We start from the raw sequence: 26,855 nt of genomic DNA on the forward strand, positions 1-26,855 counted from the left end.
TTCAGTATAGCAGGGCATAAGCTATAGTTTCAGCAGCTCCTTGTCCACAGGGACAGCCTCGGCTCTTAGGGGCTTTTTAAATATCCTTCCTCCACGGCTGCTGTGGGAAATGCACTGCAGCAGGCTAAAAAGTCAGTGCCCTTCAGAGTTCGGGGGAGTATTAGGTATGTTCCTCACTTTGTGTGTTATTTATAAAAAATAATAAAGGCGGGATTTACAAAAAAAATCTTTTCAAAAGTCTGTAGGTGTTTCCCACTTGGCATTTTGGTGGTTGGCCCTGACATTTACGCACTTCTAAAGTGTGCTGAATCTTCTACCTTTGGCTAAAGTGTTTTAAGGCTTGTTTTGAAGGTTTGTTCCCTGTAATGAATTTGTGGATCCATCATCCAAGCAATGTATATAGTAGGTTTTAAAGGAGGCAAAATGTATTCTCTTTATTGTAATTTGCAATGGTGCGTTTTATGGAATGGCTAATTTAATTATTAAAAATATTAAATCTAAAAAAAAAAAAAGTCTGTTAACTTCACCCGGAGGATTTCTGTTTCTTCGGACGAAGCGCTTGTGCCGCTGAAAGTCCAGAATGACGCGCAAAAAAATAAAAATAAAAAATTCATGGCAGACTTTGGGAAGCACCGCACCAGTGGAACGTCTGCCTCGTAGCTGCTTCGGCCTGAAGGGAAAGCGCTAGGAGCACGGAGGACGTTTTCTCCTGAACCCCGCAAGCTCGTGACAGAGACGGCAGCCCGAAGGAGAACTCCGCTTTCCTCCCTTCCCCGCCCTGGCCCAGGGCCCAAAGGGTGGGCGGCGTTTGCGCGGCCCCAACCCCCGAGCGACGAGAGTGGGCCGGGCGGAGCAACCTTGCCCGGCCATGGGCGCCCCTTCGCCCGCTTCCTACTCCGCCTGCTTTCTCAGCTGCTTTCTCCTGGCGGCCGCGTTACCTTCCTTGGGAACGGACGGTAAGAGAAGGAGGGGGCGGCGCTGAGGCGCTGCTTTGGGAATTCCCCCTTGAGGGTTTTTACAGCCGCCGCCTTTTGGAAACGCGCGCCCTGCCTCGCCTTGTCCTCCGGCCGGCGGTGCGCTGCCTTTGCCATCCAGAGTGAACTGCGCGCATGAGGCAGAAATTATGCAGGAGAGGGAGTTTCAAGGCGCTTCAAACTTCGGGCGCTGCCTTTTCACAATGTCCCTCGCCCTCTTTCTCGGGGGGCGGTTAGGGAAGGGGGGCTTCCTCTGTGCTGTGCGGGACCTTTGTTTTTTGCTTAGACCTCCCATTATAGGGCAGTCTGAAAACACCCCGGCGCTCAAAGATTTCCCCCTCTTTTGGCGCGGGATCAAATGTCAGTTCTCCAAATGCGTAGGCTGCTGCGAGGCCTTTTTTTTTAATGCTTTTTAGAAACCTATTTACTCTGGGGCTAGGAGAGGGAGGGAGGGAGGGACAGACAGACATTGTTTGATTGATCTGTTCAGACTGGAGTGAAACTTCAGGATTTGCGGAGGCGAAGGAATACATGCTTCCTGTTTTTCATTCGCCACAAGAATCTAATTCAGTAAAATGACAGGCAGATCAATCTCCTGTTTCATCCATAAGATGATGAGAAAATTGCATTTGGTTGGGAGGCGGTTTTGTTTGAAATCCATTTGGCTGATGTACGGTTATTGACCAACATAAGAACACAAGGCTTTCAGACAGAGAGCCTAAAATAAATATTTATGTAGCTAGGTAAATCTGCAATGAATCCAATCAAAGCCTCTGTTAAGTTGAGCTTGAATCCTGGGTCTCTCTCTGCCTAACAATACAGAAGTGGATTGCCACTGTCTTCTTCTGGAAAGGTTTTTTCCCCCCAACTTCATGGACTAGCCTGCAGCCTAATGGTCTCTCATCTAAGCACTACTTATGCTGAACTCATACTAGGTTTTCTTTCAGGTCCTGTTGTGACTAGAATAAAATCTGATGATTGATTAACCAGTTTCAAAATCAGAGGATGACTTGGATTATGGTGAAGTGGATGATTTAGGGAAATTGGTCAATGTTTGAAAGAAAGAAAAAACAAGGGGGAGGGGAAATGTACTAGGGAATGAGGTTTATTTTTATTTTATTTTTTGCCTAGTCTAGGTCATTAACTAGGTACTATCTTTAGTCAATCTACACTGGAGCCATGTTACATCCAAGATGACTTTAGCAATAAGGAGACATTGATTTTTATCCAGAAATAGTGAAATTTGTATGCTAGGTTTGTGAAATAGAGGGGTGTGGAGAAAAGTTAACTTACCAGATTCTTCTCTGCTACCAAGGAAAAACAAATAAAATACTTTGTCAAATCAGGTGTATTTGTCCTCTCAGTACTAGAAAACATCATTTTCAGGTCTAGGACTGTCATTTTCCTGTTAATTATCAATACACCTATTTCTTTTTTTATTACTATCCTTACTCTTTATTGCTACGGTAGTACTGCCCTCTCACAAGACTTAGGGTGGTGTATAACACAAAAAGATTGCAATAAAAAAAATCCATCAACCCTCTTCCTGGAAGGGAGGGGGATTGTGCTGAATAAAGTGGTCCTGATGTACTCTGGAGCTGCACTACCACAAGGAGTTGTGTAGGTATTGAATAGGACTTTGGATTTGACCCAGAAGCCCATTGGCAGCCAGTGCAAAGATGGCAAAATAGATGATTCTCTAGAACAGCTCTCTCCTCTGTTAATCTCCTGGCTGTGGCATTTCCAGCAAAATTTCTTGATCTTCAGAGGCATCTCCATGTAGACCATCTTGCAATTATCACTTACATAGTGATAAGGATAATAAAGTCATCAAGTCATCACTACCAAGTCTTTTCTAAGACATTTTCTAAGCAAGATATCTGTAATATCATAAAATATGACTGCATGTTTTCTGAAGAGTTTGGTGAAGCTTTGGGTTGACATAGAATGAATCAAACACACACACACACACACACACTTTCAGCTACCACAGGTTTGTAGGATTAATCTGATATTTAGCTAGGCAGAATATTGCTTTTCTATTATATGTGCTTATTTTCGTTATCCTGTCAAGATTTCTCGATCACTTTTTTTCCTCAGATAGAATCTGCCTTTTTTCTGATGTCTTTAAAAGTGGGTGGGAGAACATTCACAAATTGCTCTTTAGGCCTCAAACTTTAGGGCTTACTATTTTTATTTTCTTTTTAGGCAGATGTCGGTGATGTATCTTTAATTCTGTTAAAATTGGCCGCCTAATTTTTGACCTACCCATCTCCTGCCTGGTATTTTTTGTTACAGTCTCCATTCTGTTATTTCTGACTGAAGACTGTGAGTCTAAACCATATAAGGGAAAATTTAAGTGGGAAAACCATATAGAGAAAATTTAAGTGGGAAAAGGGAGATTAATATTAACACTGGAAAGGCAATATTATAAACATGTAGATATCTTTTAAGCACCGAAAAGAAAGAAAAGTACATCAGAAAGGGCTAAAATTATAGGTGTGATCTTAACATAGGACCTTGGCTGAATGGCATTCTCCTCCTGCTCCAAAAGAAAAAAAAAAGGGCATATCCACCATTTTGTGTACGCCTGTTCTGCCTTCTGCAAAACAATCCTGCCTGAGTTCTTCTTCCCACTCACTAATCAAGGTCAACTGGAAGGTTTTGGGTAGACAAAGCTGGAGTAATTTCCTGATAAGCAATGATTTCTAAATGGCCCCTTTAGTATGGATAGGCAGCAATCAGTTAACCTGGGCTTCCTTTTACTATTACGGTAATTTTCTAAAGCTTTGCCTCTTGAACAAAAATTCCAGATTTTTTTTTTTTTTTAACTAACTGGTCCTGTTGTCTTCTTAAGCATATGATAATCCAAATAAGAAGGCCATGCGGATAAATTTTATATTTGTTATTGGGACGCTAACTCTATGCTCATATACCAGTGGGCCAAATATTTTTTATCAAGTTACACAACTACACAAACATTTTTAATTAGACATGCTGTTTTATTCTTCTGCTATTTTTTCCCTTCCCTACCAGCAAATTGCTGTATTAAGCCATTTCTCCTTTTACTGTTGTCTTTTATTGTAAAGGCTGGTCCAAGAACATAATAAAGATTTGGAATGTGATACAAAGTGATATTACCAAGGACTTTTGGAAATACAAAATGAGTTGAGCTTGGTTCTCGGGGATTACATATAGTTTCTGGGAATAATAAGGAAATGGTGTGTGCTATCTCCACTTCTCTTCTCCTATATACCAATGACTGCATCTCAAACAATCCATCTGTTAAAATACTGAAGTTTGCTGATGACACAACAGTGATTGGTCTCATTCGAGACAACAATGAATCCGCATACAGACAGGAGGTTATACAACTTGCCTCGTGGTGTAACCAGAACAATCTGGAACTGAACACACTCAAAACTGTAGAAATAGTGGTAGACTTTAGAAGAAACCCTCCTATACTACCACCTCTTACAATACTAGACAACACAGTATCAACAGTAGAGACCTTCAAATTTCTAGGTTCTACTATATCACATGACCTAAAATGGACACCTAACATCAAAAACATCATCAAAAAAGCACAACAAAGAATGTTCTTTCTGTGCCAACTCAGAAAGCTCAAACTGCCCAAGGAGCTGCTGATACAGTTCTACAGAGGAATGATTGAGTCTGTCATCTGCACCTCTATAACTATCTGGTTTGGTTCTGCAACCCAACAGGACAGACACAGAGGATAATTAGGACTGCAGAAAAAAACGATTACTACCCACCTGCCTTCAGTTGAGGACCTGTATACTACACGAGTCAAAAAGAGGGCTATGAAAATATTTACAGACCCCTCACATCCCAGACATAAACTGTTTCAACTCCTTCCCTCAAAACGACGCTATAGAGCACTGCACACCAGAACAACTAGACACAGGAACAGTTTTTCCCCCGAAAGCCATCACTCAGCTAAACAAATAATTTCCTCAACACTGTTCAACTATTTACAAAGTGTACACTACTATGACTGTTAATCTTCTCACCACTCCTTATCACCCATCCCTTCCCACTCCTAGTATGATTTGATTGTTGATTGTACCCTATGACTATCATTAAGTTTTGTATGTTATGATTCTTGATTCTTAACGAATGTACCTTTTCTTTATGTATACTGAGAGTATTTACACCAAGACAAATTCCTTGTGTGTCCAATCACACTTGGCCAATAAAGCTATTCTATTCTATTCTATTCTATTCTATTCTATTCTATTCTATTCTATTCTATTCTATTCTATTCTATTCTAGTCTAGTCTAGTCTATTCTAGTCTAGTCTAGTCTAGTCTAGTCTAATGGTGTGGTTCTTTTGTAGTGCTTTTACAACTTTCCCGGCCAACTGGGACCTGATTTCTTAATGGTTTCCTGTCCAGTTTGATCCTGCTTTATTCTTCAAGATCAGCCAAGATCTGCTAAGTGACTCTGGAGATGGAAGCATCTAAATGCTAAATATAATAAACAAGATAAAGAGTTTTCAATACCAAGATTAATAGGATTACAAAATAGTAGTGTTGATTGAAAACCAGATTCAAAATGAATGTGAAAAGTATGGTGCAATTAAAAGCAAACAGACACACCTACAATCAAAATAGCTGCAATGAATGTTAAAAGTTTTGTGTATTTTATCCAAAGGGAAGTCTCAAGAATGAACAGTTATAGATTGTTCTTTAAAGCTAAAAAGTAAAGGTTGCTTTGGGTTAGGGTTGCTAGGTCTGGGAAAGAAAGATTCACTTTTTTTGCAATCAAACCCTTCCCTTTTCTAGCAGCTATTTGTTTCACTAAAGAAATAAGTGCCTGGAAGTCACACAACTCTACTTCACCCTCCCCACCCCCAAAATGATAGCAGCCTGCTTTTTTAATATTGCAGTTAATCTCATTTATTTCAGATCTGATTAGGCTATTCCCAACTTGTCTTGAATGCTGTATAAAAATTTGGAGAAACTCATGTCATTTCATTTGTATGTTGTGAAGCTGGGACTGACAACAGAAACAGACGGTCTCATTCATGTTCTCTTCCTTGTGTAGCCTGCCCTTCCATTGCTTGGATTCCATTCCAAAAGAGCTGCTATGCTCTACTTCAGGGATCCTCAGAGGTCTACGGTATGGATGATGCCAGGGAGCTGTGCCGAGGCAATGGTAAGACAGCTCTGCTCTGTCCAATCTCATCCCAACCTTATGTGATGCACTGAGACCAATCAGCTGAGGCTACTAGGAGCAGGAACTGGGAGGACCCTTTCAATATCTGAATGCCTGTTTGCAATTATGAAGAATGTTACTACTCAGAGTAGTTAACAGATCATGTTACATTATTTGCTCAGGATACAGACCTGCAGATGTACAGCTGGGAAAGCTCTTGGGTTTCTATGGTTGATCTCATTCAATTTCATTTTATTGCTGGGGAATGCAGACTTTCCCAAGTGCATTGATCTAATGCTGGAGACAGAGAGCTGCTATTTCATTGATTTCTACCCCAGAATTTTCCAGACTGTTTATTTTAGGAAACTCTTTTGGCATTGTCTGTCATGCAGCACCAGCATGCATGTGTGTTTAGATGTTTTTGGAAGCCAAAAACAGGTCAGTAACTGTATAATAAAAGAACTGAAGCTGCCTACACAGTTTATATGCATCTTTCCCTATGGCTAGGATGACCAAGGCTAACAATATACCAAATGAACTGCAGCATTTACTCCCATTCGTAGGAACTGACACTCAGCCTTAATTTTTTGTCTTTATTTCTCAAACGTAGCTTCCGGAGCAGATATTATTACAATAAATAGCAAAGATGAAAATACCTTTATTCAAAATAATTTTCATTCAAATTGGCATGGTCCAGAATACATATCTCTTGGCATGTTTTTTGACACAGATGGTAAGTGAACAAATCCTGTTAGAAACAGGCTCCACCTTTTCTCGATTTTTGAACTATATTTGCATTAAGAACTATCCTTCCTTCCTTAAGATAAAGTTTTCTAGACGTAATTTCTAAAAGAACTCTCTTGTTCTGGATTTGGAAAATGGGCCCTATGGAATTCAGAGAGAATTGTGAATGCAAAGCCTAGAACAACCACCACCAGGAGTGCAGAAGGAACACAGTGGCTGAGGCCTCTTCAATGGGACAGACACAAGAAAAGTGAAATAGGGTGACTTTTACCGGGAGGGAATGTTAAGTGTTATCTGATATTGATCAAGGATACAATTGCTATTCATAAAGGTCTGTCCCTGGCTATCATTGTACCAGGGCTCATGTATTTAAGATAATGGGCAAAAAAAAAAAAACCTCCCTAAAGCTTTCTGCCGTTTCTCTTTAAGCTGCAATTTAAACTAAATCGAATTTTTTAAAGTAAAATTAAAACCACTTATTAACAAATGACCAAGTCAATGTAGGCTTTTACTTTGGCTCATGTTTATGAAGCAGACAAAAATAAATTTACATCTATTGTATTGCAGATGATATTTTCAAATGGTACGATGATTCCAAAGTAAATTTTACAAACTGGATAGAGGAAGAAAGTAACAATGAACTTCTAAACACTTGTGCTACTATGCATACAGCTTCAGGTGGATGGAAAAAAGTGTCTTGTGAACATCTTCCACTGACTAATATCCTGTGTGAAGCTACTGGTATGTAAGAGCCATGCTACAACATTGCTTTAAAAATGCTACAGTATTGATGTTTTCTATTATAGGTGAGGAATTTCACAGGCTGTGGAAGGGTTTTCAAGTAGATAACTCCTGATGTTGTTTACTTCCTCTTCCAAACACTCTGGAGCCCTTCATCAATTACCAGTCATCACAGTCATTAAACTTAATCCCAGTGTCGTTTTATCACAGTACTGGTCATATATGCAGTATAATTGTGATACATTAGATGATGCAAATGAATTCTTCAAGACAAACTGGAAATAACACTCTTATCTTGCTATTTGGGCTTTTCACATGGCAGAACACACAAGGTAGATGCAAAAAAAATTACCAACATACTTCCTTATTAAGGAGCTTAAGTCACAATTCTGGTAGGTTATTGCTAAAGGTCTTCCCCCATTACCAGATTCAGGAAACAAATTCTTTTGATTATTCCTACAGCAAGCATATTAGGATAAGCATTGTTTTTAAGAAAGCAGCTGCCAAAGATTAATAAGACATTGGTTTGGTTGTCTCCCAATTCCAGCACTGAAACCGAATAGACTTCAAGACTAATTATTCTGAAACCGAATAGACTTCCAAGACTAATTATTCACATTCTAGGTTTTCCAAAGTTTTAACTGGGTCAATAATTGCCCCGTAATGAAAACAAACTGTACCTTCCCTGTTATCAAAATTCTTATCGGTGGTGATATACCCCCAGGTCATATCTCACTTGTCAGCGCAATGCTATGTTTTCCTTTCTGTGGGCGGAAAATGACTGGGGAAGGATTCTTGCTTGGGGAATTTTTTTAGAGGATACTCTTGATTATTATGGTGTTCAATCTATGATCAATATATAATTCATTACAATGAAAGCAAGATGTTATCTGTCCTTTTAGAAATTATGCAAACCACATTTCATTCATTTCCTATTCACACTCCAGTCATATGGTATAGTATTGGGTTTACTATGCTAGTTCCAGAATCAAACTGCAGTCAGTAGACCCATGTGGATGAACAGTATTGTACCTGCATTTGAATAACCATCTAATTTACAGCCACAATTTCCATTCCCCAGGAGATCCACGCACAGAAATTACTTCCTCAAATAGATTCATATACACACACTTTTGAATGAACAGGTTTTTCGATTTTTATATTGATCACTGTTATTTGGTCACTAAGTGGCTTATTGCCAACTATTGGATAGTAATTATTTTCACTACTCCTCTATGAGAGGGTAAAATGTAGATTTAAAAAAGTAATATGTTCTCATTTTCTCTCTCCATATTGCTAAAGTTCTTTATGAAAAGACACGCTTCTTTGGTGAGTAATCCACTTTTTTTGTATATTGTCTAGTAATGAAACAGTGCTAAGATAATGTCTTTTTATTTCAGAGCAGTTTTCTTTTTCAGGAAATAACACTGAGTTGTCATGGATTGGTTCCATGTGTGGATATAATTAACAGCAGGTCCATCAATGTAATTTAGCCAGGACTAATTTAATCCATTCCACTGATTTTAATAGACCTTTTCTAAGCAAGGAATTATCATTATGTCCTCTATTTGTATATGCAATAAGCTGTATTAAAGATATCCATTTGCTGTTAAATGTCACTGATTCCCCACATTTTTGTTGCCATTTGCCTGGTACATATTGGAGAATTTGTTTATATCATAGGGACAGGCCCACTGGAAGCTCTATTGGTCAGGAGGATATGGAAAATCAGAGCTGCGTAAAGGCAGTAACTCAACCATTTTTCAAGCTTATTGAAATTTTTATTAGACTAATAAAAGGGAGAAAAGGATAAAATTGTACTCGGTGCATTCCAAAATGGCAAATGTGAGCATAAGGAAGATAGTTTTGTGTGCATCTGAGACAGCTTGATGAAACATGCTTCAGCAGCAGAAGTTACTTACCATATACATAGGACCAAGTAATATAGGTAGTTCTTAACTTACAACTGAATGCAAAATTTTCATTGCTAAGCAACAGTTGAGTTTTGCTCCATATTATGGCCTTTTTTGTCACAGTTGTTAAGTGAATCACTACAGTTGTTAAGTGAATCATGCAGTCATTAAGCAAATCTGGCTTCCCTTATTGACTTTGCTTGTCAGAAGCTGCTTAGGAAAGGTACAAATGGTGCTCACATGACCCTGGGATAGTGCAACTGTCTTAAATACATGCCAGTTGCCAAGCACCCAAACTTTTGATCACATGACTGTGGGGATGCTGCAACAGTTCCAAGCGTGAAAACTGATCATAGGTCATTTTTTTCAATGCCGTTGTAACTCAAATGGTCACTAAATGGAATGGTTGTAATATTTGGACAATGTGGATTCCCTTGGCTAAGATACAGAGATGAGCACTGCCCCCTAGTCAGACACGATGGGACAGGGAAACCTTTAGGGAAACTTTTTTTTTTTTAAGTCGAAGACTACCTATATAGGAATTAATAAGCGACATGGTAACATCAAAGTATAAAGAAAACATTTCTAGATTTGTTTATGATCTCAGGTAATTCCCCTCATCCTAGAGAACTAGGATTGTGGTCCATTGATCTGTATCTGCTATATCCAAGAGCCGTGGTGGCGCAGTGGTTAGAATACAGTATTTCAGACTAATTCTGCCCACTGCCAGCAGTTTGATCCTGACGGGCTCAACGTTGACTCATCCTTCCGAGGTCGGTAAAATGAGAACCCAAATTGTTGGGGCAATATGCTGACTCTGTAAACCGTTTAGAGGGCTGTAAAGCACTGTGAAGCGACATATAAGTCTAAGTGCTAGTAACAGTCTATGGAGATTCTCAGTAATCCAGGTATAATTAAAAGATCTTAAAAGATTCACTGGATAAATAAAAAGCTGCACATAAGCCAAACAGGGAAATGGTCCAGTAATATCAGAATGTTAAACAGCTGAAAAGTATCTGCAATTGCAGAAAACGTGTCTGATTAATTATGTACTTTTCTTGTAATCTCTGTGTCGTTTCAGAAACTGCTTGGACAAGCATCTTAGTTGTAATATCAACAATAACTGTGGCAATCTCTGCAGCATTTCTCTGGTTTCTTTATCAAAGGAGGATATCTTCTAGACCAAGATATAGCGCACATAATTCCATCACTCAAATTCCGCATGACAATGAAACGTTTTTTATAGATGAAGTTGAATATTCTGCTTAACCTGTTTTCATTTAGATACTGTTACAGAAAGGGGCACTGGCACAAAAGCAATCTTTAAAACCAGTATTATAATGAAATATAAACCAAATGATGCTTAGTTGTTATTTTATGTATATGAAGTGATTTTCTATCTAAATGTGCATTTTTCAACATGCTTGATATCCTTTTAATAATATCCATAGTTTAGAAATCATTCTTATCCAAAACGTCCAAAGATCCTTTGGAAGGAGGGAACTCCTGCCTTTCAACGACACTGTGCTAAATTTATTTTTGTTGACATTTGCCAACAAATCTCACAGCACTCATTTGTTTATGAAATTCAGAATTCCAATTGTGGACTAAAAGTACCAAACCTTTTTTTTTAAAATTCCCAAAATTTGAAAATACAAGACTATAAAATATTATCTTTAAGAAATGTGGAGCAACTGCAATCATGAACAATGGACAATTTATTTAAACCTGTAGATTGTATCTTTACCATGAAGTGTGCTTATAGTGAATGCCAACATTTTTTAATATTAACAAAATATGGAACGATGGCAAGGACCTTCAACACAATCCCAATTTTTTTATATATGTCTATTTTAATATTCTGTTCTTTGAAATAAAATTTTGAGTATTAATATTTGCACTTTTTTGAGCTCAAATAAAAGCGGTAACTAAAATGGGCCTTTCTAGAATTGCATACATAAAGCAAGTCAGTATTTACAATTAGGCTATCAATTACTGAGAGTGTAGTGTTTGGGAATTACTGCTTATCATACAAGAGGCTGAATAAGATACTGCTTAAACATTATTCAATGCTTGCCTCATGTTATATTGCAGGCGGAAATCTATCTAGCATTGGTCACAATTAGGTTAAAGTATAAATACATATATTTCTATATGAATAAGCATTACATCAAAATAATCATTTGGATGGTTGAATATGTGTATCACATCTTTACTGTGCTAGCTGACCTTTATAATTTAAATAATTAAATGCCTCTCGGTGCCAGAGAAAAGATCATATTTGTTAAACAGGTCTAATGACCCCCCTAATCTCTCCTAAATTAATTTTAGTCAATTTTTTTCATAAACAGAATGGAAGAGAATGTAGAACAATGTAGCTCAGAACATTGTAACTAATTTTTTTGGCTCTAATCACCTACATTTTTTTTCCAAAACGAGGCACTAGCCTTCATAGGTAGCAATTTCCAGATTACCCCCCCAGCAGCACTCCTTTTAACTTCTCTTTAAGGTTGGTCTTCGTATCTCTATTCCAGTACTTCAAAAAACAGCAGCTAACAGTAGAAGATACACAAACACTGCAGTTTTAAAGCAATGAATATGTAAAAAATACCTATATGGATTTGGAAAAGTTGGTATTGTTTGCCAAGTCATTAATCTCCTTTCTTGAAGTAAAAAAAAACAACCCACTGTTTTCCTATGAAAATTGTACTGAAATGATCCATTGGGCTAAGGGTCATCATGTGACCCCAGGACACAACAACCGTCATAAATATGAATCACCAAGCAACTGAATTTGATCACATGATCATGGGGATGCAACAAAGGTCATAAGTGTGAAAAACGATCATAAGCCTTGTTTTTCAGTGCCACTGTAACTTTGAAAGGTCATTAAACGAACTGTTGTAAGCCAAGGACTACCTGTATTCATGTAACGGGAAAAGGATGCTCTCTCTAAAGGGATCGTTTTCAGATCATGCATTCCTGGAAAATATGGCAAGTCATTTCTGAATGGTTGCCAGGAAACTTGTATGGATGCAGCCCTAAAATCACCGGGACTAGAGGTCCCCTAAAAGAAAACATTAGTCTTATGAGCAACACAGAAAACCTAACCCCGTTTATTGTTTCACTCCAACAGATTCAATCAGCACTGACATTTTAAACCAGACAAAATTCCTATGAGGGTATGACTTAGGCTCTAAAAGGTACCTTATTTTAAAGAGGTAGACGAACCATAGGATTGCAATCTTTATTTAACAAACAAGTGACAACACTAGAAAACACATTGATAACCAGTGCCTTAGTGAATGTGGGTTCTAAAAAAATGTTCATTCAGATAAATAGCTTGGTTAAGATTTTAAACCATAAGTTTTATTCCTTCCGGGAATGCTGAAATGCTTGTGTTTACTGCTGTAATTCCTTATTGGAACTTGTACATAATATTATCAAATATAATCTGCAGTTTTGAAATCAATACTTATAAAAGCCTTAATTAACACTTATTAGTAGCCCCTTGCAAGTTTATTGCTTTGAGTTAAACACTCCTCCAGAGAAACTTAAAACTAATTACAGAACCCATTCACTCCCTCATTCAACCTAGGTGTTAACACTGGAACCAAAATGGTGAGATTTCCCAATATATATATATTTTTAAGTGGTAAGTTAACAAAGAATTATCCCCTCCCTTCCCAGTGACTCGAACTTGCAAACTCATTTAACAGTTCCACTTAGTGCCGGCAGAAGAGCAAAACATGAGAAACATTTCCCAGAATTTATAACCAATTTCTGTAAGAAGTTTATACAAAAAGAACTCTTCCTTACAGATAAAAATCACACCCTTGAGAAGAAGGCATACATCGTCATACTCTGAAAGAAGAAAGATACTCTTGCAGACTGAATGAACAATATCCATTATCTATGGATAGCAGATTTTCTGTTTGACTCAGCAGTTCTTCAGAAATCTAATAAATTCAGCTTGGTTTACTAAATAAATGTGAACTGGTGATACTTGTGTCAGCTGAGCATTTAGCCCTTCCACACCATCTATGCAGCATCAAAGGTCCTATCGAGATCACCATCTTCAGAATCATCATCATCATCATCATCTGAAGCTGCTGGAAGTACAGAATATAATCAGAAACTTTTCTAGAAGTTTAAAATCAAGGACATTATTTTAATATGACACAGCATCTCATTTATAACACATTTATGTATCTATGAACTCAGTGCTTCATAATGGAGTGCTTCCCTAAACTAATACCTATGTACAACTTTAACTTAACATCTCTGAAACTAAAAATCAAAATGCACCTATGTATACTTATGCTAAAGTATACTGCTTTTAGTAAGCACATTAATGTAAAAGGAAATCAAAATTTGTTTCTTTAACAAGCAATTTGAGGAAGGAAAAGGATAAAGAAAATAAGTAAAAATATGTAAAGCAATTACCTGTAGGTATCATTTTAATAATTCTCAATGGGAGCCCACTATTGAAATTCTTGTATACCTTCTAACAACTATACCTCTATAAAAATGGAGACACTTACTTGTGAACTGTCACAATACTGTTCTGCCCATCATTTCAATTTAATATATATTAGGAACCTATAGGAATGGTTTGTTTTTTGTTTTAACAGCTGCTTAGATTAAGAATGATAAAAGACCAGTTTTTTATCAAGGCAATAAAGTGTTTCATATCGTGTATGATTTTGCCTTGGTTTTAATAAGCAAGTACAGATATATTAATAGCAAAATATAAATAACTTTAGCAGGCACCTTCAATACCAAAAGGACTAACAACAGGTTTCTTTTTCCAGAAAGAGTATGATTAAATTACATGGTTAAGATTATTATGGAATAAATGTGCTAAGGAGTAAATGCCCTTTTAAAGCAAAAATCCAGATGTAGCTAGTGTAAATGAATGGCCAAAATCCCAAAATGTCCTTAAAAGGAAGCCTAAATTTATAAATGGAGTAAATAATACCAAAGAAATAAATGAGTTTTCTATTAAATACCTATATATGTATGAACAGGGAACAAAAAAATGATATATCACCAAGGAAAATTTTTATGGACACAAATAAACAGTGTTCATTCACAAAAGATTATTTTAGTTTCTTTTATCATCATCCTAACAAGAGCTACCTAAGTAATGAACAGTAGAATATGTATGTGAGGCCTTTAGGTGTAAGATGCATAGGAAAGAGACATCAAATGTACACATAATCTAAAGAGGCAGGAGAAAAATGGGTTGGCAGTAACAAGGATTCATTATAACTGCTATATCAGCAACCATGTCTTAAATGGGACTACCTCAAACAGACATCACCCCATAAGATGTTTTATTAAAAATATTCATTCCACAAAAGATAATTAGATTCCTATTAGAGAGAGACTATACTTCAGAGATTTTTAGCTGAACAAAATGCCTACCTGAAAGCAAGTCTATGTTCACATGTTTGAGTCAACAAGTATATAAAAACTGATCAAGACTAACTAGTAATTTCAGTGGATCACTTTGTTTCTTTTAATGATAAATGTTTGTATGCATATCATGGTGAGTTTTACCCTTCAAACTTTCTCAGAGAATAAAGTGCAGGGAACTTTGAAACAAGTAATTGGATTGCATTTCCTTAGGAACCAGATTTGAGTTCTTCAAGTGCCCTTACAATTTATTCTAATTGTATCTGAAAACTGCAGATCAACTCAGATATTTTGGTACTTAATATTACATAAAAGAACAGGCTGTACTTTATCCCTTTTTTAACTTAGAAGTAAAATCACCTACTTTCCATATCATCCATGTGTGCCTGAAGAGTTCTTGCAAGATTAATAAACTAGAAGCAATGCAAAAAGGCAGTTTTAAAAGATGCAAATCACCACAGGACCTTACACCATTAAAATCCAATACCACAATTAAAATCTTCACGAATTCCTCCCTTCTCACCTGTAAGTGAACAGTCCCGACTGTCTCCAGGAATACAATCTTATGTAAAAACATATGAACTGGGGGATTATAAATGCATTTAGTCCTTCTAAAGTAGAGAAGATTCCAGGCAGCAATGAGAATGGCTGTGACCCAGGGGTTCACTTATTATATTTTCTGCATGCAACTGAATCAATGCTTGTGGAATGTGAAAGAAAATTGGTGCATGATTTGATAATGTTTTGAATATAAACTCTCCTGGAGGTTTTAGCCTGTGCTGACGAATGAGCAAAATCAACAATCAACTGCCATTCAGTTAAACACAAGAGTATTTAAACCTCCACCATATAAAAAAGAACTATTTAAGAACCGAGTATAAATATTAAGGGCACTTTCTAAATGATCAAGAATTCAAGGAAGCTCTTAAACTGCTGCTGTTCTAATAGGCTGGAACATATTACAAAGGAGATTCAGTTAAATACGCACAGGAAAAGTATCCACTTTTGCATATTTCATCATTTCCGAGAACCAAGTGCTTAAAAATTTAGTTGCAGATTGGGATACATTATATAAAAAAAGAACAGAATATAAGTAAAAAAATATCCCCACATACATTTTCCCTACTTGTTCAAAATAAATATGTAGGAGCTAGAAAATGAGAAAGACAACAAAAATAACTAGAGGTAGTTATCGATTTACGACCACAATTGAGCCCAAAATTTCTATTGCTAAGTGAGACATTTGTTGAGTGAGCTTTACCTTATTTTATAACCTTTTTTGCCACAGTTGTTAAATTAATCACTCTGCTGGTTATGATAATAACACAGCTGTTAAATGAATCTGGTTTCCTCATTGACTTTGCTTCTCAGAAGGTTGCAAAAAGTGATCACATGTCCCTGGGACATTACAACCGTCATAAATATGAGTCAATTACCAAGCATCTAAATTTTGATTATGTGACCGTGGGAATGCTGCAATGGTCATAAGTGTGAAAAATGGTCATGTCACTTTTTTCACTATTGTTGTAACTTTGAACGGTCACTAAATGGACTGTAAGTCAGGGACTATCTGTACAACTACAAACAAAAACAAGGATGTTCTTATTTTAGAAAATGGACTTAGAAAATTAAGACTAGAACAAATTAATGGAAGGCAGCCTTTCCTTTATTTTCAGAGGGTCAGTAAGTCAGCCAATAGTTGCCAGATTACAGTAAGATATCCAAAACCCATTTTGCCTTGTTGTCTATCCCAGCATCCTTTTTGAAGCAGGTGTTACCTTAGCTATGTAAAGACTCAAAGAACCCCAAAAGCAGAAAGCGTGAGTGTCAACACAGCACACATCTAGCTACTCTCTGGCCACATTCCTTTCACTGCTTTGGTTTTAAATGGTTTTAAAAGGAACAGCTGACCTTCTTGAATTTGGGAGGCCATGCAGAATGTCAGGAAGAAGAATAGAAAGGGCCCATTTGAAACTAGGCTCTTTTGGTTCTGCACATGTTATATTTGAAAGAGATGGAATGCGCTTTAATCACAGTAACAAACTGGTTCTATTACAGGAACAAGTCAGATCCCTTACCCGGATACGTGTGTTGGCCTCACTTGTAGTTCCCAGCATATCTGAAAAGCGCTGTTCACACAAATGCAACAATACTACAAGGTAAAGCCCAGAACTGATAAATTCATAGTCTGCCTGGAAAGAGAAGGCATTTGTAAGTCAAATACTCAAGCTTTCCAAAATATATAAATACTGTATTTTCATGATTATTTTCCCCTTGACTGCAGGGGTATAATTACTTCAGACTTGGATCTGAACTTCCTTGAACATTTAAAGAAATAACTTGTCAAATCATACTTCCTGATCATTTCCATTGACTGGATAGCTCTTCCTTCCAGTAATTATTGTCAGAAATCATTTTGAGTAAAGGGAAGATCCATAGAATTTATATCAACAGTTTTGAAGTCCTTGTTGCTAAACAATGCCTTTAATACCCAAAGCTCACAATCTGACATTCAAGTTTAAATGGCTATAAAAACTGAGAACCAAGTATTAGACAATATATTTCAACTATTCAAAATGGAAATACTGTTCAGCATTTATGTAGCACTAAGCACATGAGAAATAAAACACTATCCTTTGGTAATTAAGATGCAGAAGCTTCAGAACAAAGACTTCTAATGCTAAGCACAGAATATTAATACTTCCTGCTAACAAATGAGATCACTAGCTACTTCTAGGTACTTTGTGCCTTTCAGCACATTTTCTTTATCTAAAGATCTCAAGTTTTGCTAAAATTTCAACTGGGTCTATTTTAGGTTATTTTTGATCAACTGTGCCAATGTCACTGTAAGAAAGAAAAGAAAATATCTGGGGAACCAGTCAGAAAAAGACCCTTGGATTCCAACTCTCCTACAGACTTTTTCCCAGTATCCACTGGGTATAATAGTATAGACTCAAATTTAGTAAAGTATGTACTACATGGAAGTATTTTTGGAAGGGAAAACCAATTGTCGTTGCCAAAGAAACTCTGTGTCTTGAAAGATTTATGCATGTTCTTTAATCCCAAGGATCCTTATTTCAGCAGCATTGGCAAATGAGATAGGTTTATTAAAGTTCATTCTCACTTCCTATTTATATCATTTTCAAATGCAAATCTTCCAAAACCCCAGGCAAATGAATTTGAGAACACATAACAAAGCACAAGCAGATTATACGTTTTTACGACGTCCTTCTTTCTCCATCCCTCTCTCACACATGTCCAAAAAAAAGCCACAGAAAGTATCCTCAATAAATGGCATACAAATCAAATACAAACACCCCCTTCCAGTTGCCAGGGTTCAGATCTTGGGAGACCAGACACTCTAAAACCTATTAATAGCAGAACTGTCTATAGTAAGACTTTTCTCATCAATGATTTGATTATGAATGGAAGGACAGATCTGGCCTGTATTGTTGCACCTGGATAGGGGAGGAATGGAGAATTCTCCTCTTAGAAATCTGCCCATCAGACTTTCAGGTTTGGTATCAACCGCTGCCTTTGAGTAGCAGCAAGACTCTGTTGCATCAAGAGGTGCTACTCCACAGAAAATCAAAAGTGATGCCACCTTTGTGCATGTAGGCCAGAAGGGTCAGTTGAGTTGGCTGCTTCCCATGATATTCAGTAGCAACTCCACTTTGCAAGACAGATCCAATTGCTCAGATCCAAGATGAACTCTCCACTGTCAGTGAAGATAACTGGATGTCTTGTGATCTGGAATAATTATAAATTTTTGAGTCCTGAGTAAGTAAATAGGACCCTATGCATTTAGTTCCACTATTTCTTGGCTCCCTGCCTTCACAGTTTAATAAGGCCTCCTGTGCGACAGTAGAAAGTTGAATCTGAGAAGTAATCCGTAATTCTCTGAGTGAGGGGATGTTTCTGACATCTCTGAAGATGTCCCTACTTTAAAAAAACTTCACTTGATCCAACTGACTTAGACAATTATAGATCTGTTCCCAACCTTCCTCTTCTTAAAAACAAGTGGTGACCTACAAACGCAAGACACCTTAGACTGAGGAAGCAGATTGTTTGGACTCTTGGCATTCAGCTGGACTATCTCCAAGGTACAGAATAGAAGGCACTGCTTTGGAATGGTTTGCCTCTTTCCTGAAAGCCCAGTTCCAACTGGGGTAGTAGGAGAGATCTGCCCAAAGACCTCTATTTTGTGGAGCACCTCTCCCCTCTCTCCATTCCTTTTTAACATCTACCTGAAGTCAATGGAGGTGGTCCTCTGAGGGTTTGGTATTATAATCATACTGAAATATATGCCTCATTTCTGATACAATAGAAATGTTGACCTGGTGCCTAGAGATTATCAGGGTCTGGCTGGGGATGAACAGATTTCAAATGAATCCCTCCAAGATGGAATGGCTTTGAGTTTGTGGCCTGAATGATATTAAGGAAATAGCATATTTGATTTTGAACAGGTTGTACTCCTTTGCAATTTGAGAGTCTTCCTAGACTCAGAGCTCCTGTTTGAGAAACAAGCAGCAGCTTTAGCCAGGAAGACATTTGCAGTTACAGTGTGTGTGTGTGTGTGTGTGTGTGTGTGTACACAACACTCTACATGGGGCTGACTTTGAAGTATCCTCAAAGCTACATCCGATGCAGAGTGCAGTGGCCCAAGCAGCAATAGGCATATATTGATATTTTTATGTGACCACACAACTTTAGAAGTTGTGCCAATTACCAAACGCAATCCAGGTGCAAATCAAAGTGCTTAATTGAGGTCCTAGATGGCTCCAGACCCAATTATCTGAAGGATCACCTTTTTCCATATTTACTTGCCTATTCAAACCAGATCACATAGATATACTTCTTACAAGGTGTTTCCCTATGGAATTGTTACCCAAAAGGGCAAAGGATGCAGGCATTTTCAGTGGATGCTTCCACTCTATGAAACTCTCTCCCAGTAGGAATTCTATTGGCCTCATCCCTCCTATGTATCAGAAGCGTTTTGAGCTTCAGAATCAATTCTATTTTGCACAGGAGAGTGCCCTTTGGACAGGAGAGGAGGTATGCCTGTTGACATAGGATATTTGTATTTGTTGGTGCTTATTTTTTTATGCTTATATGTATATGGAATTTTTTTTTTAAAAAAAGTTTTTATGCTTATATGTAAATGGAGTTTATTTTTTAAAATGTTTTCATGCTTATATGTATATGGAGTTTCAGCGGTGTGATGCCCTAGTGATAAAGATGCTTGCCTCCCACTCAGAATGTTGAGAATTCAATCTTAGCTAGTGGCAGATATTTCTCTCCTAGGGCGCAAAGAAAAAAATATCTGCTGTGACCTCCACGTGGCACCAGGAAGGGCATCTGGCCAGTAAACACTCAGCTCTATTTAGTCACTCCGACTCTACCCAGAATTAAGGGATTACAGCAGGGGTCTTCAAACTTGACAACTTTAAGACTTGAGGACTTCAACTCCCAGAATTCCTCCTCCAGTCATTTTAGCTCAAGAATTCTGGGAGTCCACAAGTCTTAAACTTGCCAAGACCGTTGGATTACAGGGTTGTAAAAAGGGATGTGTTTTATGTATACGAGGTTTCTTGAGGTATTTTACGTGTTTATAATTTAAGCCATCTAGAACTGAAGAGTAGCAACATACAGGCAACATCAACTGTCTGTCACAAACAGATTATTTCTTCCAGAGTTGGGAAAAAAACTATCCTGAGTCACAAGCACTGAACTGACACTTACCAAATTAGCCAAAATATACTAACTTGTTCATTTGCATGTGCTCTATGGAGTTCATGGATATCAAAATTGTCAAGATTGAGTTGAAGCTTCTCTTTGCACAATTCACAGGTAGTTACGTCTTCCAATGAAGTACCTAGTGGGGGAAAAGTTTTACTTTTTGTTTTATTTAGCCTTGGCATTGAAAACATTCAGAAATGGTCAGCAATTATAGAGAAAAATACATCATTAAACAGAAAACTAAATTCACTGCTATATTTGACAACTATGATTCTAAGAGAAATATGCAAGAGTAGAGAAATTAGGATACCCATCTCAAGTGTCCATGTTGATTGTTTTCACAGATTATGTATTAGGGCTAAATTATTGTTACAGTTAAGATCAACAAGATAAAATAAACATTTTACCGTTGCCCATTCTATTGTGTTTCTATACCACACTGTGTATTTTTTTTTAAAAAAAAAAAGATTTGCATTAAAAATGAATTTAACAGGTATTTAACTGGTATTTCTAACCATATATAATCTCAGTATACGTATATTTCTATGTATTTCTTCCAATGAATAAAATTCTAAATGGATTTTGAAATGCTCTTGAAACTCTTGTTGAAACATGGTTGCTATTTTTGATTTCCTGCTGGCATTCCCATTGATTTCACTTGTCAGAAGTCAACAAAGCAGGTTGGAAATGGTAACCACATGCCCACCGGATACTTTGATGTCATAATCACAGCCATGGCAACCCTGTGATAGCCAGAACTTAGAACATAGAACAATAGAGTTGGAAAGGATCTTGGAGGACTTTGTCCAACCCCCTGCTCAAACAGGAGTCCCTATACCATTTCAAACAAATGGTTGTCCAGTCTCTTTCTGAAAACCTCCAATGATGGAGCATCCATAATTTCTGAAGGCAAGCTATTTGATTGCTCTAACCATTAGGAATTTTCTCCTTAAATTGTTCATATAGTTGGGTCCAGTAGGGGAACCACTCCTTCCTCAGTGATTATGGCATGAATTCAACTACTGTCACCTCCTGGGTAGCTTTCACCAAGAAGAGGGACAGAGATTTAATAAAGAGAAATTCCACTTAACAGTTAGAAGGATCCCATCCACCTCCTCCGGAGTTTAGTTTCATACTTGCCCTACACAAAACCTTGCTTCTCTTACAGTCTTACCCAGTAAAAGTCCATCTCTGAGTGAATCTAAGCAACTTTATCTGCTAGATGCCTTCAGTATCGCCGTCCGCGGACCGGTACCGGGCGCGGAACAAGCCTTACCGGGCCGCTGGTTGCTGGGCGCCGCCATCTTTTTTGTAAAAAAGCAATTTTTCGTCAAAAAGATGGCGGCGCCAGCTGTTGGTGAGCTTTTCCGGTAGAAAGCCATTTCTACCCGAAAAAGCTCACCAGAAGCTGGCGCCGCCATTTGACGAAAATCACCTCGTGACGCCACCGGAAGTGATTTTCGTCAAAAAGATGGCGGCGCCCAGCTGACGCCAGAACCGGGCCGCTGCGCCCAGCTGACGCCGGAACCGGGCCGCGGCGCCGAAAAGGTTGGGGATCCTGTGCTAGATGCCTTCAGTATTTCCCATAATAGCCCTGGACAAGCAGCAAGTCACCCCTCCCTGGCAGAAAACAGGTAACTTTAAACAGGCCTACCAGGTAGTCACTGTAAACAGGCCTACCAGGAAGTGATTTGTTAAGCTTGGATGTTTTCTTGAAGATGTTTCATTACCCAAACTAGACAACAACAGTGCACGGTAATGAAACATCTGCAAGAAAACTTCCAAGCTCGGAGAGCACCAAGGACCCTCACTCTTACATACATTCAGCCAGTTTCATTTGTTTTCCAACTACACTTTAACAATCCCTTTTTGTGATCAACTTCCAAACTAGTCTATTTTTCCAGAATTGTTCTTACCTGAGTTAATCTTGGATTGTAGCCACTTTTTCATACATTCCTGGTGAACATACTGCAGACTTCCAGCACATTTACATGGCTCAATTAAGAGATTAGTGGCAGATGTAGAGGACATTTGACAAATCCTACATAAGTCCTCTTCCTCTTCTTCTGAGTCTTCTGAAAGAAGACTGAACAGAGGTGAGAAAATTTACTACGTTGAATTAAACTGTTTGCATATTATGACATTAATCAGATACATCAGCATTCTCAAGATATTATTTGTTGCAATATGTGTAGGACTTGCCCAATAAAATGTATAATTAAATCATCATTCAAATGATTAAAAATAGCTGTTTACCTCTCTTTAATTTTCTGTAGCTTTTCTGGATCTCTTGAAGGTGGTATTTTTGATTTGTCACTATCTTGTCCATTTGACTGATTCCAGCTTGATGGAATAATATCTACAGTTATCATAACATTGTCAGACAAGTTATTTCCCAAAGTTGGTGGCATTGCAAACCGAAAAAGAGAGCCAGGAAACATTCCTGATATTCCTGAATTTCTTCTAGGAGGCACTGACTCTGACCCCGAAGCAGCAGATGTAGTACCACTGGGTACTGCAGGTATTGATGGCCTGGGCCTGAGGGATTCCCTTTGTGCTTCAAGAGGTACATCCCCAGCAGATTCTCTTCTCCTAAAAAGATGCAGTGACCTAGCAGATGTTTCAGAGGTAGAAGTTCTTGCCGTTTCATCTCTTCCTTCTCTTCTCCTTCTTGAAAACAAAGGTGTACATCTGTTCCTCAAAGAAGATGACAGCCAAGAACCTGCATTTCTACTTTCAGAATGATGTCTGTAATTTCCAGGTTCTGACTCAGCATTAGGATTTGGTGAAACACCTGCCAAACCCCAGCGTCTTCTAAGGAAGCTAAATCCCTGAGGACCAGGATCAGGTGTTTGAGCTTCTGTACCTTCTGAAGATGTAAGTGTGTTAGAAGTAGTAGCCTGGGCAGAAGCTTGAGCTCTTAGAACACTTATATCTCTAGAACCTAATGATCTTGAAGATGACAAAGAGTCCTGGCCAGACCTTCTTGGGAAAAAGGTGGAGGACATACTAGATGCCAGGCGAGATAGTAACTGCCTTGTTGAACGCCTTCCTTCAGTATCAGCAGAAGGCTCACTTAATGACCTTTGGGTTGGCAAAATTCCTTCAGAATGGTTTGAGGTTCTGGTCCCACTTCTCATGGTATCATGGGTAAACTCTGGCTGTATATTCATTTCAGAAGCCTCTACTTCTCTTGGGACATAGTTAGATCTTGAATTCCAGCTACGCTCTCTAGAAAGTAATGAAGATTCATGTTCAGAAGGCAACTGGTGGTTCATGGATGTGTTCAGCCTTAAAGAACTCAATGAGTTTTCCTTTGGTCTAGCTCCCTGTGCATATGAAGAAGCAGGTCTTTCCTGCAAATCTAAGAAAAATGAAAGAAAGAATTAAATTAGACACTGGCTACAGATTTAATCAAATTAAGGAAATATATTTCTTAAAACACAGCTCTATCTGTGGAGTGATCTCTGAGCTTGGTTGTTAGCCTACATACAATTTGTTATCCAACTAGGCAACTCTTCACTGCAAAACATACATTTGTGTGTGTATATTGCATTTAGTTATAATTCACCATTTCACAATCAAACTCTCAAACATACTGTAGCATCAGCCTATTTGAAACACTTTTCAGTAGTGGTTCTAGGCCTGACAAACAATAACTGGCCCAAGATCACCCAGCTACCATTTATGTCTATGGTAGGGCTAGAGAAACTCAGCTTTCCCCATTCCTAGTCCAGCACCTTAACTGCGAGACAGAGCTGACTTTCAGTTGCCAAACAGACACAACAGCTGAATAAGCACAATTTAATATCTGACTTTTAAAACTGTAAGTGACTCAGGACCTGTCTATTTCACAAATCTCTCTTGCTATGAACCTGCCCAGTTCCTTAGATCAGCAGGAGATACTATTCTGAAGATGTCATTGCTGCTGAAACCTCAGCTTTCTGGTATATGGGAGACTGCCTTTTCTGGGATTCCCAGGCAATGGACTTGGAACATTCTACAGGGAGATGGAGGTGGATTTAGTCTTCATTTTCTCAGTATTTAGGAAAGCAATACGTTATTTTGCAAACATCAATTGTTAATTTATTTTAATTGCAGTAATGTTAAATTTATGTTTTACAATTTCATCTTGGTTTCAATTGCTAAACTTCCTTAAATGTTTACAGAAGCAGAGAAGCAAGGTATATTCATTAACAATTTTTTTTCAGATTTTACTCTATTTGGTCTTTAAATAAAACTGAAAAACAAAAAAGTTTTAGTGTAAATGAATTTATGAATCATATATTGTTAGTGTTTCAATCTTATAGTAAAGCTAGCTAAAAGCAGTAATTATTCTTTCAAGAAGAATTATAATGTTTCATAAAATGAAACATTTTTGGCTGTTTGAACTGGCTTAAAAATTAAATATGTTCTGGTAGTTACGCTGCTTTTCATTAGCTGAAACTAGTTCTAAGATTGATGAAGGCTATTTAAAATTACTAGTCCAGCATGTTTTTTCTAACTGCTTTAATGTGCAAAAAAGGAGAAAAATAGGAAAAACCCACATAAAAGGTAGCAATGGAAAAAAAGAACAGAAAAAAGGGGAATTAATAAAGCATATTACATTACATACAGGAAACCAGATATATTTTTCAACATTCCATTTATTACTGAGCAAGATCAGACCAGAATACATTTCCCACTAATACAGGTAGTCCTTGACTTACAACAGTTCATTTAGTGACCGCTCAAAGTTACAACAGCACAGAAAAAAGTGACTTATGACTGCTTTGCAGCATCCCCACCATCATGATCAAAATACAGATGCTTGGCAATTGGTTCATATTTATCACTGTCACAATGTCCTGGGGTCATGTTTGCAACCTTCTGACAAACAAAGTCAATGGGAAAAGCCAGATTCAGTAAACACCCGTTAGTAATTTAACAATCATAGTGATTCACTTAACAACTATGGCAAGAAAGGTTGTAAAATGAAGCAAAACTCACTTAACAAATGTCTTATTTAACAACAGAAATTTTGGGCTCAATTGTGGTTGTAAGTCAACGACTACCTGTATGGAATTTTATCCCTGCACACAGGGTATACAATTTGAAATTGAATCTGCTTATTGGATAGGTTTTCATTTCCATTTGACCCAAAAACTAAATATTACTGTTGAGAACCAGATATTCTTCCACTGATGGGTTCAGAAGTGAAAACCTTTACTATACAAAGAGACTAAATCTTTTTTTTTTCTTTTTCCAACTTTTTAAAAATCCCTGGATGCCCCAGATGTTACTGAGAAGTTAAATAACCTTTTTCTTTTAGTTTTTATTCTAGAATTTATTTCTGGCTTAAAAAAAAACTTTCTCCATGTACATTTATTTTTTGTTGTGCTTTGCTTTGTTTTTTCATTTTTAAAAATGTGTATCAGCCTTTTTTCTTTTTCTGTTCCTGACCTATACAATTATTTTAAAGAGTTGCTCCATTTTTTCCAGATTTAAATATTTTAAGTTGCAAGAATGTCTAAGCTGTTCATGTACCATGAAATTAAGAGATACACCGAACCATTCTTAGAAATCTAATTTACAGGTACATATGATCACTAAATGTTATTTGTGTAGCTCAAGATCAAGAACTGCATAACTTTTACAATTTGACATGTCTTTAAAATTAAAATCATGAGATTTTTACTGCTTAGTTTCCTTTTAGCATATAGTTTGCTTCGAACAGTTGTGATTGAAGTTCATACACAATTTAAAGGCTCTTCCATGGATTTAAATTTCCATGGATTGTTTAAATTTGCAAAATTTGGGAACAGCTATTCCAAGGAAACTTTCTTCATTTATGGATATAAATATTCCAAACATTTAAAACAGATAAAATTGAAGGAGTGATGAACGGTTTAAAATCCCATTGAGCATAAGGAAAGAGAAATATAAAGATGCATATCACTTCAAGGTTAATAAAGATATTTCTGTGCTAATATAATGAATGCCTTAAATGCTGTAATATTTCTAAACTGCTGGATTTCTTTTATTTAAATTATAGCTATCATGATAATGGAAGTTTATCTTTCCTAATTCTCTGCTTTATCACTGAACACATATTTTGAGTTCAGTGTCTCTATGTGTTAAATAAAGTCTCTAAGTGATAAAG

General features: G+C 37.4%; 2 protein-coding genes across 18 annotated transcripts in view; one reads left to right on the forward strand and one right to left on the reverse strand.

The window, feature by feature from the left end:
- Window positions 1–836: 836 nt before the first annotated feature.
- CD302 (CD302 molecule) lies at window positions 837–11,487 on the forward strand. Its single transcript, XM_026674427.2, has 6 exons — window positions 837–956; window positions 6,045–6,155; window positions 6,766–6,888; window positions 7,467–7,640; window positions 8,943–8,969; window positions 10,635–11,487. Exons 1-6 carry the CDS (start codon window positions 869–871, stop codon window positions 10,820–10,822), a joined length of 711 nt encoding a protein of 236 aa, XP_026530212.1. The 5' UTR covers window positions 837–868; the 3' UTR covers window positions 10,823–11,487.
- A 1,299-nt stretch (window positions 11,488–12,786) lies between these two features.
- The window catches only part of MARCHF7 (membrane associated ring-CH-type finger 7), a 37,332-nt gene continuing 23,263 nt past the window's right edge, over window positions 12,787–26,855 (reverse strand). For 5 of the 17 annotated variants that reach the window (XM_087949887.1, XM_087949883.1, XM_087949884.1 and 2 more), the window contains 6 exons: window positions 22,970–24,077; window positions 22,630–22,799; window positions 20,740–20,849; window positions 17,053–17,166; window positions 15,339–15,387; window positions 12,787–13,662 (listed from right to left, as the gene is read on the reverse strand). In XM_087949887.1, the coding sequence (XP_087806013.1) occupies window positions 13,595–13,662; window positions 15,339–15,387; window positions 17,053–17,166; window positions 20,740–20,849; window positions 22,630–22,799; window positions 22,970–24,077 (1,619 nt within the window). In that variant the 3' untranslated portion in view covers window positions 12,787–13,594. Of the gene's footprint in view, window positions 13,666–15,338; window positions 15,388–17,052; window positions 17,167–18,578; window positions 18,725–20,739; window positions 20,850–22,629; window positions 22,800–22,969; window positions 24,078–26,855 lie in introns of all 17 variants that reach the window. The other 12 variants (XM_087949886.1, XM_087949882.1, XM_026674550.2 and 9 more) reach the window with 5 other exon arrangements.

Source organism: Notechis scutatus, chromosome 1 (genome assembly GCF_049901735.1).
Source record: "Notechis scutatus isolate UNSWTSFEM ecotype Mainland chromosome 1, rNotScu1.2, whole genome shotgun sequence".
NCBI classification, from domain to species: Eukaryota; Metazoa; Chordata; class Lepidosauria; order Squamata; family Elapidae; genus Notechis; species Notechis scutatus.

Bases quoted from the DNA above. Each gene is read 5' to 3' on its own strand.
- CD302 (XM_026674427.2), top strand. From the start codon at position 869: ATGGGCGCCCCTTCGCCCGCTTCCTACTCCGCCTGCTTTCTCAGCTGC. The intron at 6,156-6,765 runs GTAAGACAGCTC...TCTCAAACGTAG, and splicing joins GGAGCTGTGCCGAGGCAATG to CTTCCGGAGCAGATATTATT. The intron at 7,641-8,942 runs GTATGTAAGAGC...ATATTGCTAAAG, and splicing joins TATCCTGTGTGAAGCTACTG to TTCTTTATGAAAAGACACGC.